Source organism: Ambystoma mexicanum, chromosome 5q, assembly GCF_040938575.1.
Source record: "Ambystoma mexicanum isolate Mex_15411 chromosome 5q, UKY_AmexF1_1, whole genome shotgun sequence".
Lineage (NCBI taxonomy): Eukaryota > Metazoa > Chordata > Amphibia > Caudata > Ambystomatidae > Ambystoma > Ambystoma mexicanum.
In genome coordinates this window covers 88,092,353-88,107,868 of record NC_090933.1, presented here as the reverse complement: position 1 = coordinate 88,107,868, position 15,516 = coordinate 88,092,353, and the positions used below count along the sequence as shown (strand labels likewise).

Here is a 15,516-nt window from a genome sequence, read left to right as displayed (position 1 = left end):
TATACAAGGTGCATGGAGACGGTGAGAGAGGCTGATAATCGTAGTTTGACTGAGACTAGTTCAGCGAAGAGCAGAGCGGTAGATTCAGTTGCTCTCATGTCAAGGTTAGATTTACAGATGAATGCTATGCCTCCCCCTTTGGAAGTTTCTCTATCTCTTCTGATGATGGTGACATTTTCCGGGACAGCTGGGGAGAGGGCAGGGCCCACAGCTTTGTCGAGCCATGTCTCTGTAATGGCTAGGAAATCAAGCTGATTGGTTGTGATGATGTCAGTGACTTCTGTGGCATGGGCTACGAGAGATCTGGCGTTGATGAGAGCTCCGCTAATTTTGTGGGATTCCTTAGTCCTATTATTAGTTGGATCTTTGTGGATGAGTGATAAGTGCTCAGGTTCCTGATTTAGTTTAGAATTGTGGTTGATAGTGCCTGGCCTAGGCGGTGGCTGGGTGTTCTCTCTTGAGTTTGAGATGGGGTTGGTAAGTCTGGAGCCTAATCTATAATTTCTCCAGTTAGTGGAGCACGGTTGGTTGGGCTTGGGCTTACTTGCGAAGCGTAGGATCCATTGGGCTGGCGATATTGTTTCTGACATGTGTTGGGTGTCTTTGCTGATTGAGAGTGTTAGTTTCAATGTAGGAGTGATAGGCGGCAGTAAATAGGTTGGCCTTATCTGGTTAGATGGCGGTAAAGGTTTTTGCATAGATAAGAGTCGTATTGGCCATAGTAGTGATAGCCACTGAGATAGGAGCGTAAGGGTACTTGTGATGTAGCTGAGCACTAAATAAGTAGCAATCTTTGTTTGGACAAGATTCATGACTGATGTTGCACAGGTAGCGTACACCTGCTATGTAACAGGCTAGTTCAACTTAAATGCTGTGGGCAGGATCACACAGTAGGCTAGTTCAGTTTAAATGCATTCGGTAGGATCAATAAAGATGCAGTAGGCTAGTTCAATTTAAATGCAGAAGGTAGGATCACACAGTAGGCTAGTTCAGTTTAAATACAGTCGGTAGGATCACACAGTAGGCAAGTTCAGTATAAATGCAGTCGGTAGGATCACACAGTAGGCTAGTTCAGCTTCAATGCAATAGGTAGGATCAATATAGATGCAGTAGGTTAGCTTGACTTAAATGCTTTGTGCTAGATCAGCAGGAATGCAGTAGGCGGGATCAGTGATTCGGCATTAAATGAGCAGATAGGGCATATATCAAGGCATATATCGACAGACATAGATAATAAGCATGTGTTAACAATAGTGGTGAGTGCATCAACTCATCAACTGGGACGCAAACACAATGTGCATCGGTAATAATAGGGTATTCAAACTTGGAAGCAAGAAAGGGAGATTTTAGTTACACCGACACAACAGTGGTGTCGTATGCAGTATTGCGGCATAAACAAATGATGGCAGGGGCGAATTCTGCCTAGAGAATGTGTCTAGATACCGTAGTCTGTTAAGGCAATTCGAGATCGTTGTACTCTGGATTGAGCGCAGGGGGCGTTATAGCTTTGGCGAAAGTTTCTCTATGTGCGAGGGCAACTGGACAGTGTAAGCGAATAGTGGAGGCAGTACACTGAACGCAGCTGTGATCACTATAGTTGTGGGCTGTGGGAAAAGCATCTGGGGGTGTGGCAGTGTACAGTAGATGGATGATTGTAGCAGGATAATAGAACAACGAGATTACCAAGACATTGTGGATGACTGTGGCTCACGCGGCGAACAGGGGCAAACAGGGTCATTTTCCCGGCCTTCTTCCAAGGCTGGCTTCCGCCTGCCGGCGGCTTCGATTGGGTGAAATAGGCACTGTGTTGCCTAACGACATGCTACAGCCTCGCTTTGAGGCCTGCGTTACGCCCGCCATTATAGAATCAGGCGGCAGTGCAGACAACGAAACAGCGAAGCAAGATTCTGCAGCGAGTGGGCAATTTCAGGTGAAATTGCCTACGGATACTGGCTGCCTCAGATGAACAATATCAATAATACCTCAGGTTAGATATTAGGTGCAGTGCAATGGATCTGAGGCTCATGCTGTGAAGGCTGTTGTAGGAGGCTGCAGCGCGGCGGTCATCAGGCAGCATAGATATGAAGGTCCAGCAGAGAGGGGAGAAGGGCTCCAGCCCTCTCGAACCCACAGGAAAGGTAGATGTGATTAAATCAGGGGCAAACAGGGCCTTTTCCCCGGTCTTCTTCTAGGGCCGGCTTCTGCCTGCCGGCGGCTTCGATTGGGTGAAATAGGCACTGTTGTTGCCGAACGACGTGCTACAGCCTCGCTTTGAGGCCGTGTTGCGCCCGCCATCATAGAATCAGGCGGCAGCGCAGACAAAGAAACAGCAAAGCAAGATTCTGCGCGATAGGGCAATTTTAGATTAAATTGCCTATGGATACTGGCTGCATCAGATGAACAGTAGACTGTGAAACCAATTTACTTGGAGTAGGGAGTCATTCTCTGGCATCTGCAAAAAATGCAAAAAAGGTCTGAGAAGCCTAGGGAAGGAAGGCATTCCCCCCGTATAAAGAAAAGCCAAAGTCAAGAGAGGGGAGTCATTCTCTTGACAATTGAGAAAGCTGACCATGAAACCTTCAGCCAGGGGAAGGGAGTCATTCACCCTGGCAGGACAAGTATTGTGCTAAGAACATTTGATCCAGGGGAAAGGAGTCATTCCCCCGGGAGTAAAGAAACAGGGAACTTTCTGATACAGAGTGTTAAAGGATTGGTTGTACTTTATTTGTGAGGTAAAGAAATTGCAAGGCAAATCACAACCAGTAACTGTGATACCCAGTCCAGGAGAAGGGAGTCTACTGAACCAAGAACATTAGAGCAACCTTTAGTTTAACTATAAGTGTAAGGGACAGAGATAGGGATTTTTGACACAGGACGGTGAACTCTTTAAGTTATAAGGACATTCTGACAACCCTGTTAAGTATTTAAGTTGCGGCTGGGAAACCCCTCTTAGTAATAGGGAAAGTTAGGTTGTTTCTTTATTTTCTTGCCTAATAAAAGTCTATAGCAATCACTATGTTACCTGTCTGCTCCATATGCACCCTTACAACTGGTATAAGGGACTCTTTTTGGGGGAAATACATTCATGCCATCGATGAAAGCAAATATAGAAAAACATTGTATTTCTGTCTATGAACTCCATATGCAGTCCACAGGCAGGTGAAACTTGACATCTCTCGAGAATGAGTGGCTAATGTTTGAAACCTGAGGGTGTCTCACTGTCTAGACGCCGGGGGTCTCTTGCTCCGGTGGCCAGGGCATGGCTAGGGCACGGTCATGGCCTTTGTATCCAGTCTGGGGGTAGACCAATGCGGGAGGATCACCTGGGTGAGGGGTCGTCAAGGAGTGGGGGTGGGACATGCAAAGGTGAGACGTGGTCTCCCACCCTTTCCGGGTCATCCAAACTAAGCCCCATCCACAGCGCTTTCCCTTAAAGAGAAGGAGGCAAAATCCTAATGGGAAACCAAAATCCATTTATCCGCAATGACACATTTATTCCCCTCTTTCTTACAATAACTTTCCCTCTCCTTCTGAGGGACACTATAAACCCCATAAATCCCTATTTCTTATGGACGGATCTCCTGACAATTATTCAACTGACCTCTTTTCAAAATCTGCTAAACACTACATTTCCCAGAATTCCTTACATTCATTCTATCCTTCAAGGACTGGGACGAAGAATAAGAGCCAAACAGGAGTAATGAAGATTACACAAGGGAAGGTATACAAATAAACCATATCAACTCTATGGCAATGTCCCGATAATGAGACCAGGCAAGGTCAGAACTCCCTCTACAATCATTTCGACCTGAAACCTGTTAAGCCTCCCAGTCAGTATAAAAGGCAGAGCACACAGGCCACCTCAAAGTGAACCGGGGATGCTGACGGAAGTACAGAAGCCACGAGAGAAGGACTGCAGCTGGAGAGACCTAGAAGGCATGGAGTAAGGAGGACTGCCAAACTACTGGGCCTGTGAGTAAAGGGGAGGCTGCAGTATGGCGAGGGAACTCTGACTCCAGGGAGCCAAACCAGGGACAGCTTGGGTTGCCTAGCAGTGCCCAAACCAGAGCTCCTCCCCTGGGTGAGACAGAAAGACCCAGGCTTTTGAGGAGCAGGTGGAAAGACCACGACCGCAAGAAAGCATCCCATTAAGATCCTCTGCAGCTCCCAAAACCGCCTGGATGCCATTTAGGGGTAGCCAGCGAAGTTGGAACAAAAAAGACTGTTGCATTCTGCACTTGAAGTCCAGAGACAATTATTTTTGCCAAACGCCTTGAAACACTTGTAGGCGCACTATACATGCCATATCATATCATATCAAACCAGAATCAAACCAGAGGGGTCCAAGCCTGGCTGAGGGGGACCCGTGTGAGAGTTAAAGCCTTATTGAACTTTAAACAGAAAGATACAGAGTAGAGGAATGGCCTGGGGAAAGGAGATTGCCCACTCGAAATTCTCCGCAAAATATTTCAGGTATTTTGTGAAGCGCCAAGAATTGAATGAAAGAAACCAGATATAAGAAATTAACTTTGAATCGTGAAACTATTAAGTTTGTTCCTGGCAGAAGGAAAACCTGGATCAAACGGTTGTCTTTGAACTTTGGCTGTGTTTGCAACTACATGAACCAAGATGCTTTGTGTAAAAGGGAAGGGTGATACGTAAGCAAAAGTCGAAGTAGTCATGCTGAGGTACTTGGAGAAATCCTTGCACATTCGAAACACTTGACAGTGAAAGCAAGGTGAAGAGAGGCTTCAGCCCGAATGAGGGGAGCCCAGAGAGTGTGATTGAAGCTTGGGGAAGGGAACCCCTACAACTCCTACGATTGCGAGGTCCGTGGTCAGCTGAGAGAGACCTACGTTGAATCATGTACTTTTTGTTGAAAGAGGTCCAGGCCTGACTGAGGGAGGCCTACATTAAATTGCGATTGAGAGGTCGGAGCCCGATGGAGGGAGACCGAGGTGAACTTTTTGGTTGTACTGTGAAAGAACTTTTGGAACGCTGGAATAAGTGACTTTAACTTGAAAGGCCAGGCGGGACTCGATCCATGTTTTGAACTGCCAGAGTGTGACATCCTGTCTACGGGGGCCGCCTCACTCCGTGCTCTCCAACATGGGGAGGAGAGCTGACAAGGCCACTTTAATCCTTTGTGTTATAACACCGATTTTCCTGTGCATATATATGCCCCTTTACACACTTTTTGTATGAGAGATCTAGGCCATTTTGATTTGACAAAGACTGACTAGAATTGTGTTTACTTTATTGGTCAAGAATACTCCCATCTTAGTTGTAGAGCAAGATAGGAGTTTTCCAACCCCATTGAAAACTTTAATAAAGGTTTTGAACTTGCAGATCGTGCCTGTTATACTTTTGATACCATGCCTCCCTTACACTAGGATATTTCACTGAAAACAGGACTTGACTTTAAGAGTTTGCAAAAGTTGCAATATCAAGTCTCTCTGCTCTATAGGATTACATCAAATCATCGGGTGGCCTACATTTAAATTCATATGGGTCTTCTGGGTGTAGTTAAACGGGCTATTGATGGGAGTGTATAGAGATTAAGGTCTAAAAACTCCTAAAGAAACAGGTGAGTGCCGATATTTTCTGAAAATGTTCTCCAAAAATAATCAGTATTCCTCCATAGTTGGATGAAAGAATATACTCAAACAGTGTAGCAAAGAGAAGGTCATAATATATCTTATTCGGATTAAAATAACATAATGCACATGTGGGTAGAAGATGGACCTTCTCTAAGCTGTTGTCTAGGAGGATTTACCAGGAAATTATGCTTTTGATTTTTGATATGCTAATTTCTATAGCATATCTGCTGATTCTGGTCTGCATCACTCACATGGGAATGGGCACACAAGGACCATAACATGTACTGTAGGCATGGATACTAAGCGTGTGTAGCTTTTCAATGGACTGAGTGCTTGTCAGCGTTGAGGCAAGTTGCCTGGGGAAGGCAGGTATGGTGCGCCATGTATTGATGAAATATAAATAACTACACATATCACATAATTCAATCACTTACTGAGCACTTCACCGGGAGAAACAGACTCCCCACCTCCTAGTTGACCAGCCAAACATCCTCTCTAAAAATAGGGCTTTTGGTTTTTGGAGCAAATGTTTAAAAAAGTCAACATTTCATATTTAAATCAAGCAATACTGTGTTATTTGACATGTAGGCCCATAGCTGATTTTTCTGTGTGACTTCCGAGTGTGTATATATAACTGAGATCTACAATACAATGCTTTTTAGTTTTTTCTTTTGGGTGGTGCTTTAGTGCCTCCTAGAAATTGGAATAGGACTATAGGTAGGCGCAAGACGGGATGTGAGGAGGGGGCCACGTCCTTGGGAGTTGTTTGGTGTTTTACAAAATAATTGACCACCCGTGGCCCTACTTATCACTATGACCATTCCCACTCACTACCTGCCCATACCTCCCCAAAATATATTCTTGTGGCATCTCTTTGAGCTAGCTTTATCATGAAGTAACCTCTTACTATGGGCTTTTATAAGGAGTCCTCGCCGGCTTGAAAACACACAGTGTTTTCTCAGTGCACGAACGGCACAGATCAAGGCATAACATCAGTCATTGGAACATAGGTCCATGTGATGCCATTGATAGGCCCCCGGCCGATTTCAGTCAATTTGATGCTGGTTTCAAAGATATACAAACAGAAGTTACTTACCTGAACGAGGACAAGGGATGTTCATTACATGCCATACCCGAATGTCTGACCAAGCTCAATATTCTAAACCACAGTTTATGGATTACAGATGTGCTTGAGTGTCAATGGGGAACAAGATTGCTCTTCTAAAAATAATCGTTGTCCTGAAGATGGCCCCACATTCATTTCCGTGACCACAGTTGACATAAGTGGTACACGACAACGGGCCGAAACATATGTCGACTGTTAGAGGGAAAATCTAATGTCTTTTTCCTATGTCCTGAATGCATATTCAGATTAATTGTTATGCAACAAGTCTTTTGTAAGCTTTCGTATTCCCCTGTTAGAATAGATGTTGATGATTGAATGGTATGACTGACAATCAATTATGTTTGTAAAGTTTTTAAGGTATTTTTATGATTATTAAAGAGATAGATATTTCGTAAAACGTTGCAGCCCCTGTGCAATTTTTCCCAACAAGGCTTAGACCTTACAAACAAAGAGTATAGGTTCACCTTTACCCTTGTCTATGATTCATACAGGACTAAAAGAGAGGGGAAGTCAATCTGCATTTCACATATTTTCCTTTTATAAGGCAGCCATTATTATTTCTGAGCTGTCTCCTGAAAGGTAATTGTTGAATTACCATTGTAAATCAGATCCTAGAGTGATACAAACTGTATTGGCCTTGTGTCCCTTTAGCCAATCAATTCATTTTCAAGCAATATTTGTGTCCATAAATCTATTCTTTGTGGTAAAAGCAAACAATGCCAACGCTAACAGTTTTGCTTCTTTTATAGGACTTTTCCAGGCACTGACATCATATGCCCAGGCACTCTCACCATTTCCAAGCGGTTGCCATCTTATGACTATGTACCATTATGGCAGTGCCTGGCAAGTGTCTTTCCTGTGTACATAAAAATGGGCAATACACTCTCCTTCAGAGTGTTCTATTTCAAGGATAGCAACTACCATTATACTTTTCCGTCCATTTTTAAACTTTAAAAATGTATCTTTTTCGCTCTGTTCGAAAACTCAAACACATTTTTCCTATATCCAGAGAACAATCACGTTTTAAAACCATCATAGCGTCATCCAGCCTCTGAGGGCTCTTCTCTTGACACCTCCAAATGAACTCCTTTCCCAGACCCCCACAGTAAAAGCCTATCCAGTGCCTACATAAAAGCTAACACCATTTGCTCTGCCAGTGCTTGCTATATTGTGATATTCATATGAGATTCAAGGTTCTTAAAGAGGGGTTTGAGGGGTGGCACCTATATTAGGAGAGGGATACAGAGTACCTTGCGCTGAAAAATGTTTGCCATTTCCGTCATTTCTATTGCCAGGGGTCACAGCCCACCATGAGCCGATGTTTGTTGGCCCCGACAGTAAGTAACATTAATGTAATAAGGGGAGGGCATTGCATGACTTCAGTTGCATACAATGAGGGATGCGTTGTTTTGAAGCCTGCTTCTGTGTGTGGGTCTATGCAGGATGGAGGACTGAACCTGAACCGTTCTAGGCAACATAGGCTACACATTCTAGTCTTTGGAGTACATCCACCATGAATTGACTGAATGCAAACAAATGCATACAGGACGATGAAAAGAACTACGAGCGAACCATTGTTGGTTGTTTTGGGGAGTATTCTGTACCATTGCTAGAGGTTTACCTCACCAGAGTTCTACACAAGTGTATGCTTATACAGGTATTAGAATAATTGACCTAAAAACATTTGACCTAAAACATTTGACCTATTTTTTAAACCTTTTTTTTGGTTACATTTAATTAAATATATATATGGGTGTGTGTAAGGGTATAGATTAGGTTGAGTTGAAGTGGGTGGGTTGCAGGCGGTCTCCCCAGCATTTTAGACAGGGAAAAAAAGGTCAAATAAATTAAATCAAATGTGATTAGGTCAAATGTTTAAGGTCAAATAGACCCAAACCTTTAGAGCTACGGCTAGTATCTTTAGCATAAGCTATCCTTTAAAATGATCACCCCCAGTGTGGAAGAGAGAGACATATACATATAGAGGGAGAGTGTGTGTGTGTGTGTGAAGGGAGAATAGCTGGACACTCTTAACCGTGGAGGTCCATGCCTTAATGTAGAGACTGACCAGTGTCCCCAAACAATAGCCCCACCCGGGGCATTTTGTGCACATAATCAAGAGAACGATGTTGTTGGATGCACATGTAAAACACCCCATAGTTGTGTAGCCTTGGCCCTTGTGGGATTTCTGGATTATATACGGAAAGCTGATATGTGGGCAGGTTTGGCAGCACCAAAACAGCGACAATCAGGACTCAGTTGTTCACATTGTACTCACGGAGGTTCCAAGCTTCTTCAGCAGGTGAGCAAAGAAATCGTCCAGCTCCTTTCCTTCGATGTAACCGTTATCTAAACGAAGACATAAAAGTGTTCCCAAACATTAAACCGATTGCATTCCAACAGCCACAGCAAAGACGTGATGACTTGTTTACTTGCTCCTTTGCCAGCTCGCAATATATGGTGCAAAATAGAGACCCTGAAGTCTATGGTATACATCAACTTTATGTTTTCCATTTCTGCATTTCCTTGCATATTCTTTTATGTCACGAAATGCATGTTGGCGTGTTGCATCCCTGACATGAAGGCCATTCATAATAATAGTCTTTCCTTTTCAGGTATAAACGGGTTTGTCACGCTTCTCTTTATGCCGGGTTTCGCTTAACACAGGGGTTAACCTTGAAATGAGTATGATCTTGCGCCTCTGGTCATTATTTAAAAACAAAAGCGTTGACAAAGTCAGTGGATTTGGCTTTTGTATAGAGAAAGCCTTTTCTCTGTTTGTTTGTTTATTTATTTATTTATTTGTTTATGTGGCGCACCAAGCCCTAGGGCATCTGGGTTTGGTGCGCCGACGCTTGGTGAAAGAGTGTTTAAGCACTGATACAGAAAGAAAGGGGATAGGGCAGAACACAGGGCATAGAGGACCCTGCAGCACAGAGGGGCACAGGATTGGCCAAAGAAGTTAGTGTGCACAGGAGAGATGGTTATGATTAAACGAATACTTGTCTATCCAGTATTGAGACCAACCACATGACTACTCAGCATGAAAACGTGGCAAGCAGGGTTTAAATTAATGAAATTAAAAAGTGCATCCCACAAGTCACTGGTGAAGACTGCCTTCCTTGCCCGTCCTGGGATATTGGGTATCAGTAACTGTACCACAGGTTTTATAATGAAGTTACCTTTCTGTTCGCTGTCTGAGACCAAATGCAGTTTTAATGTTTGTGTCACGGTTCGCCCACAGCTATCCTGCTAGTTAATCCACTGTGGATGCATCACCTGTCGATGGAGGCCTCCATCGTGGTACAGAAAGATTCCACTAAACTGTGCTCCAGTGAGCAAAATGGTAGCCTACAAAAAATAACAGCAGAGACCGGGATAGCCGGTGGCTCAACAACAAAAAAACACCTGGCTGCTAAAGCAAAATATACATTAAGTAGTAGTAGTGGTAGTTTATCATTTATATAACGCCTCAGTGGTATGGCCGAAAGGCGCTTGTGGGGGGTATCGACCTCGGGGGACCGAAGTCCAAGATATGGGAAAATTGTCAGAAGGATAAGAATGCGTGTGTGCGTTTGGCCAAAGTAGGGATTTGTGTGGGATGGCCGAGCCCCAGTAAGCTACCCATGATGATCAGGCAAGTGGATAGGTCCTGAGGGGTGGTCAGGAGAGTGCGCGAGTAGGAGAGACTTGTTATGTGTCCAATATGGGAGAACGTGAGCTCTAGAGTGGAACCGACCTTGCTGAGCTCTAGTGTTGAAGGTCTGTTTGGTTAGTTTTTGCGGCAAGATCACAGGTTAGTGTTGAAGTGCAGCCCACACCTCGTTTGTTGGGTAGAGAAAAGGAGGGGAAACCTGTATACCTTGCATCTGTTAAGTCCAAGAAATATATTTTCCACACAGCTTTTACGTTTTGTGCTTGATTGTGAAAGGGTTTGTTTATTTGGTTTTGTTAGATTGTTAGGTTAGGTTGTAAACGCCCTTTATAGGTACAGTCGGGGTTCTTATGACCCCATGTGGTCAGCCGACACGTGTTTCAACCCATAGGCCCTTCTCAAGGCTATGAAGTGCGGTCCGGCGCCCCCTGTGGGGTTCTGGTTGGGTAGGTAGGGTTTGTCCTGTGTATACAGTGGCTCCTGTTGGGCCTTGGAGTCTGTGCTCCTCCGTGTTCGGCGTTCAGCTGCCTATGTTATGTGTCCAGCTAGAACAAATATTTTGTCATTTTGTCTTAGGACGTAGCTGTAGTCCAATGGCAGAGTTGTTGTGCTTTGTGTTTTATAAGAAAGAGAAAAAGAGGATCCAAACATGGGAACCCTCCCGTCCCTCGCACACTATCAACAATCCACCATAATGGTGGTAAATAGATGTCAGTAGAGTTTTACCTTTGTCTGATTGTTTCAATGGATACTGTTACATATATGGATTGTCAAAATCAGAACTTCAGGAGGCATACATTTCATAAAATGCACGAGAATTTGAATCACACATAGCATGTGTAAATAAGCAAACACATATTTTTCAAGTTCGATGGGTTGAGGCTTGACGCCTTTCAAGGGTGATCCCTCTTCATCAGAAGCCTAGTATGAACTGCAATTGTCTGCGTCGTTAAGTAATCAGACAATGGGTGCAACTCCAATTGTTGCACAACATCACTCTAGCAGTCAGCTCGCTTCCACTCAATTAGGTGCCTTCCCTCACACATCAAAAGCCCAAAACTTGTGGCTACCCATTGTCTGATTACTTAACGAATGCAGAAATCGCTGTGCTCAATAAACGTTTTTCTTTTGCACCAAGCGTGGGTACCAATTATGTCAACTTTCAAAATTGACTTATATAAATTTCTGAGGAAACTTAAATTGAAGACATTTTTCTCTACTCAAGGTCAGACTTTCAAGCCTAAGATCAACCTAAACCCACTTAGCACATATTCTATTTCAGGTGTGACTAATATCGAAACACTAACATCACTCAATCAAGAAACAGCCACAGATTTGGATACCATATGCAAAGATTAAATGTGAGATCAAGACATTTGCCAATAAAAGAACTTAAGACGAGATCCAAATTTACACCACAGTTGGGAACAGATAATGTCATAGAAACCTTTCACAAAGCAATCACAAAAGACATTCATAATTACTTGGACAGTAATCCGAATAAATGGAAGAAATGTAGATTGAATCTTACAGCTAACGAATTACAAGCTTTAGAAAATTTAGCTAAAGACAAATCTATCACAATTAAAGAGGCTGACAAAGGGGGCAACATTGTGATTATGAACACTAAAGATTACATCCCTATGGCTATGATACATCTGAATACACCGCAATGCTATATCCCCCTAAAAACGAATCCTACTAAGAAATTTGTTGAAGACTCACTCACTCTTGTTCAGATGCGGTATGATAAAGGGTTTTTAAGTGAAGACGAAGAAGACGAAAAGGCCTTTTTGACTAACACAGACCCCACAGTACCCACCATATATTTCTTACTGAAGATACATAAACCCTATGACACTTTTCCATCAGTAAGACCAATAATGAGTGGTATAGGATGGGTAACTGAGGGTTTCTCTCAATATCTCAAGATGCAATCATATATAAAAGATAGCACACGTGTACTGCAATTTTTCAAGACACTAAAATGGGAATCAGATTATTTGCTGGCCACTCTAGATGTTTCGGCATTATACACTAGTATAGACCACTACCTGGTGATTCAAACTATAGATTTTGTCTTTAAAAATGCCTCTGCATCATATTTACAACATGTACAGATGCTCAAAAGTTTTCTAAGATTTACATTGGACAACAATGCATTCATTTTCAATGATCGGTATTATGTACAAGCCAAAGTGGTGGCAATGGGTGCCAAATTTGCCCACTCTTTGGCAAACTTATTCATGTCACAATATGAGGAAACTCATATCTTCAATAATGATTCTTTTAAGACAAATCGTGTTGCGTGGAAACGCTATATAGATGATGTTTTGATTGTGTGGAAGGGTACTTTGACAACATTTGATTTGTTTGTGGAACATGCAAATACTAATAATTTTGGCATTAATTGTACTGGTTCAGCAAGCAAGAATGCTATTGATTTCTTGGATTTACATATTTTTTTAGAAGGAGGTGCAATACAGACTAGAACATATCGCAAGCCAACTGAGGTTAATTCCGTACTATACGCACAAAGTAGTCACCAGAGGTCCACAATCTGTAATATTCCAGCAGGAGAATTTTACCGAGCCAGGAGAAATTGTAGTAAGAATGTAGACTTCCAAAAAGAGAGTGTTTTTCAGAAATCTACAGATCTCTGTTAACCATTGTGTAATTGGAAGACATATCGGACACGCAGGAAATATGACTAAGCTGATATACAGAGCACAATACAACTAGCATTTTTCCCAAACTTGTAAAGGTTTACACAACCAAAAGGAACAATTACTCGCATTGAGAACGACCAGTGGTCGAAACGCGTGTCGGCTGTTCACCATATTAAAGAACTTTTGGGAAATACTGGAACTCATATTTAAATGATTTCTTGGCATTTCAGAAACTGTGATTGGACTTTATAGTTTTTTGGTTTGAGTGCAGACTTTAAACAAACCCCCCCAGTTTTTGTTGACTGCATATATGTAACAGTATCCATTGAAACAATCAGACAAAGGTAAAACTCTACTGACATCTATTTACCACCATTATGGTGGATTTTTGATAGTGTGCGAGCGACGGGAGGGTTCCTATGTTTGGATCCTCTTTTTCTCTTTCTTATGAATAATGGGGCCTTGTGCAAAGGCCTTCTTTTCCTCCCTTACACCTCTAATTAATTAATACCAGCTTGTCTGGACTTGTCGCTTTATCTAAAAAGAACAATTATATCTTTGGTGTGCACCTATTAACTCATTGTGCTTTGTGTTTCAGTCTCATGTATGGAGGCAGATGCCTGTGGGTGGGCGGCCGTGCCTGCTGCTGGTGTCCACCGAATTGGTGTGGAAATATGTACCTTGAGCCTCAGTTAGAGCTTTTCTTTTTGTGTAGCCATGTGATCAGATCGTTAGGTCTGCTCCGAGAGGATACTTTACCTCGCTCTGGGGAAAATATCAGGGAGGCACTGACTGTGTCATGAAGGTAAGCGTGAAATGGTGAGAGATTGTTTAGGAAAGTACACCTCTTGCAATGATAACAACGTTTTATTTTCATACAAAAGGAAAAAGCGGCATCACAGATCTCTGCTGCCATGGAACGTTTTGAAAAAAACCTGCATGAGCAGTATGAAGGTACACAGCATCATCAGTGACATCATTACATACAGTGGAAACCCGCGCAGCTGGTTGGTTGGTGCGACCCTACACATAGGTTACCTGCTCCATAGGGGGTGCCATGCCATTGGTCCCAGCCCTGTCCATCCATATTCTGCGACGTGGGTGATGTTGCAGTCGGCATCGGTCAGAGGTTGGCCGAGTAGCAATCGTATTACAAATGCAGAAAACATCTCTATCTATGTAACAGTGCACCTGGCAAGGGTAGATAGGGGTCCGGGGGAAAAGCCGAGGGCACACTAACTCACACTTCACTCGCTCCCACACAGGCCGGCATCTATCCAAGGACTTCCACCCTCGTTCCTGGCTACAATATCATCCCTTCCTGCACCTTGCAGCACAAATCACGTGACCTAGAAGTGAGGGCAGGAAGATCCTGCTCTGTGATCTTTTTGTCAATCGGAGGTGGTCTAAGAGGTTTATGGTCAGTGGTCTGGTGCTGGCTGCTACCTTGAAATTCAGGGGTCCAAAAATGAGGGCATTTGGGTGCAATAACTTAGGATTGGGAGTGGTGGGGGCTGGAGGGCCGTGCCCTCCTTCTCATGGGTTCGTAGAGTTCACAGACACTCAGCCCTCCTCTCAGGGCCATGCAGGGGAAAACATTCTTCCCAGGGCGCAAAGATTGGTAACATTTTTAGGACAATGAAAGGTTTATGTATCTGTGTAGCTCTGGGCTTTCTCATCAGTGCTTGGGATACAGCCTATTCCCCTGCTCATGTTCGCGTCCTAGGCCTGGGGTGCTGACTACAGCACTATGTTTAAACTTTGTGCCACAAAATGGCTGCTAGCATCTAAGATGGCTGCTATTCTCGCATTTGTGCTGCGCCTATAAAGCATCAAATAATGTAACTGTGCAGAAGTCCTAAGGGCACCCACCTAACCCCTGCTCTTTTACAATACCTGTGGCAGCCTTTGCCTTATCCTGAAGCACTTGGGGGTGTGGGAAGATGGTGTCCCCTTCCCAACATTTGTCAGGTCGCTGGAGGAATAACAAGGTTTTGAGGGCCTTCCTTAAGGTAAGTTAGTTCTCATCGCTTCAGATGCTGAGTGGCAGAGGAGGAGGATCATCCAGCTCTGGTGGAATTAAAGGGGGATCACAAGAAGGAGTGTAGAGCCAGATGTAAGGTTTCCGATGGATTGGTACTGTGTAAGCTTGTGTTGGAGGAATTCAGGGCCCGTGTTGTGGAGGGTGCAGTGTGTAATGACGTGGCCTTGAAGGTCTCTCGCCGGCTGATTGGAAGCAGTGGAGCACTCTAAGGGCAGGAAGCATGTGTTCTCTGGGTGAGAGGGCAAGGAGGAGTCTGGCTGCAGAGTTTTGGATCCGCTGGAGCTTTCTGAGCTCATAGGCAGGAACAATCAGATAGAGGAAATTGCCATAGTCTAATCGGGAGGGGATAGCCAAGATTGCTGAGACTCAGTGAGGCTAGGAGAGATAATGGAAGATTAGTCTGAGGATGCAGAGGTGTTAAT

General features: G+C 43.7%; 1 protein-coding gene and 1 long non-coding RNA gene across 3 annotated transcripts in view; one reads left to right on the top strand and one right to left on the bottom strand.

The window, feature by feature from the left end:
- The window catches only part of LOC138497235 (uncharacterized), a 270,252-nt gene that overhangs the window by 93,012 nt on the left and 161,724 nt on the right, over nucleotides 1-15,516 (top strand). The window lies entirely within an intron of this gene.
- SCGN (secretagogin, EF-hand calcium binding protein) overlaps nucleotides 1-15,516 on the bottom strand; it is a 447,132-nt gene that overhangs the window by 346,419 nt on the left and 85,197 nt on the right. For both annotated transcript variants that reach the window (XM_069620566.1, XM_069620565.1), the window contains one exon: nucleotides 9,005-9,075. In XM_069620566.1, the coding sequence (XP_069476667.1) occupies nucleotides 9,005-9,075 (71 nt within the window). The remainder of the gene's footprint in view (nucleotides 1-9,004; nucleotides 9,076-15,516) is intronic.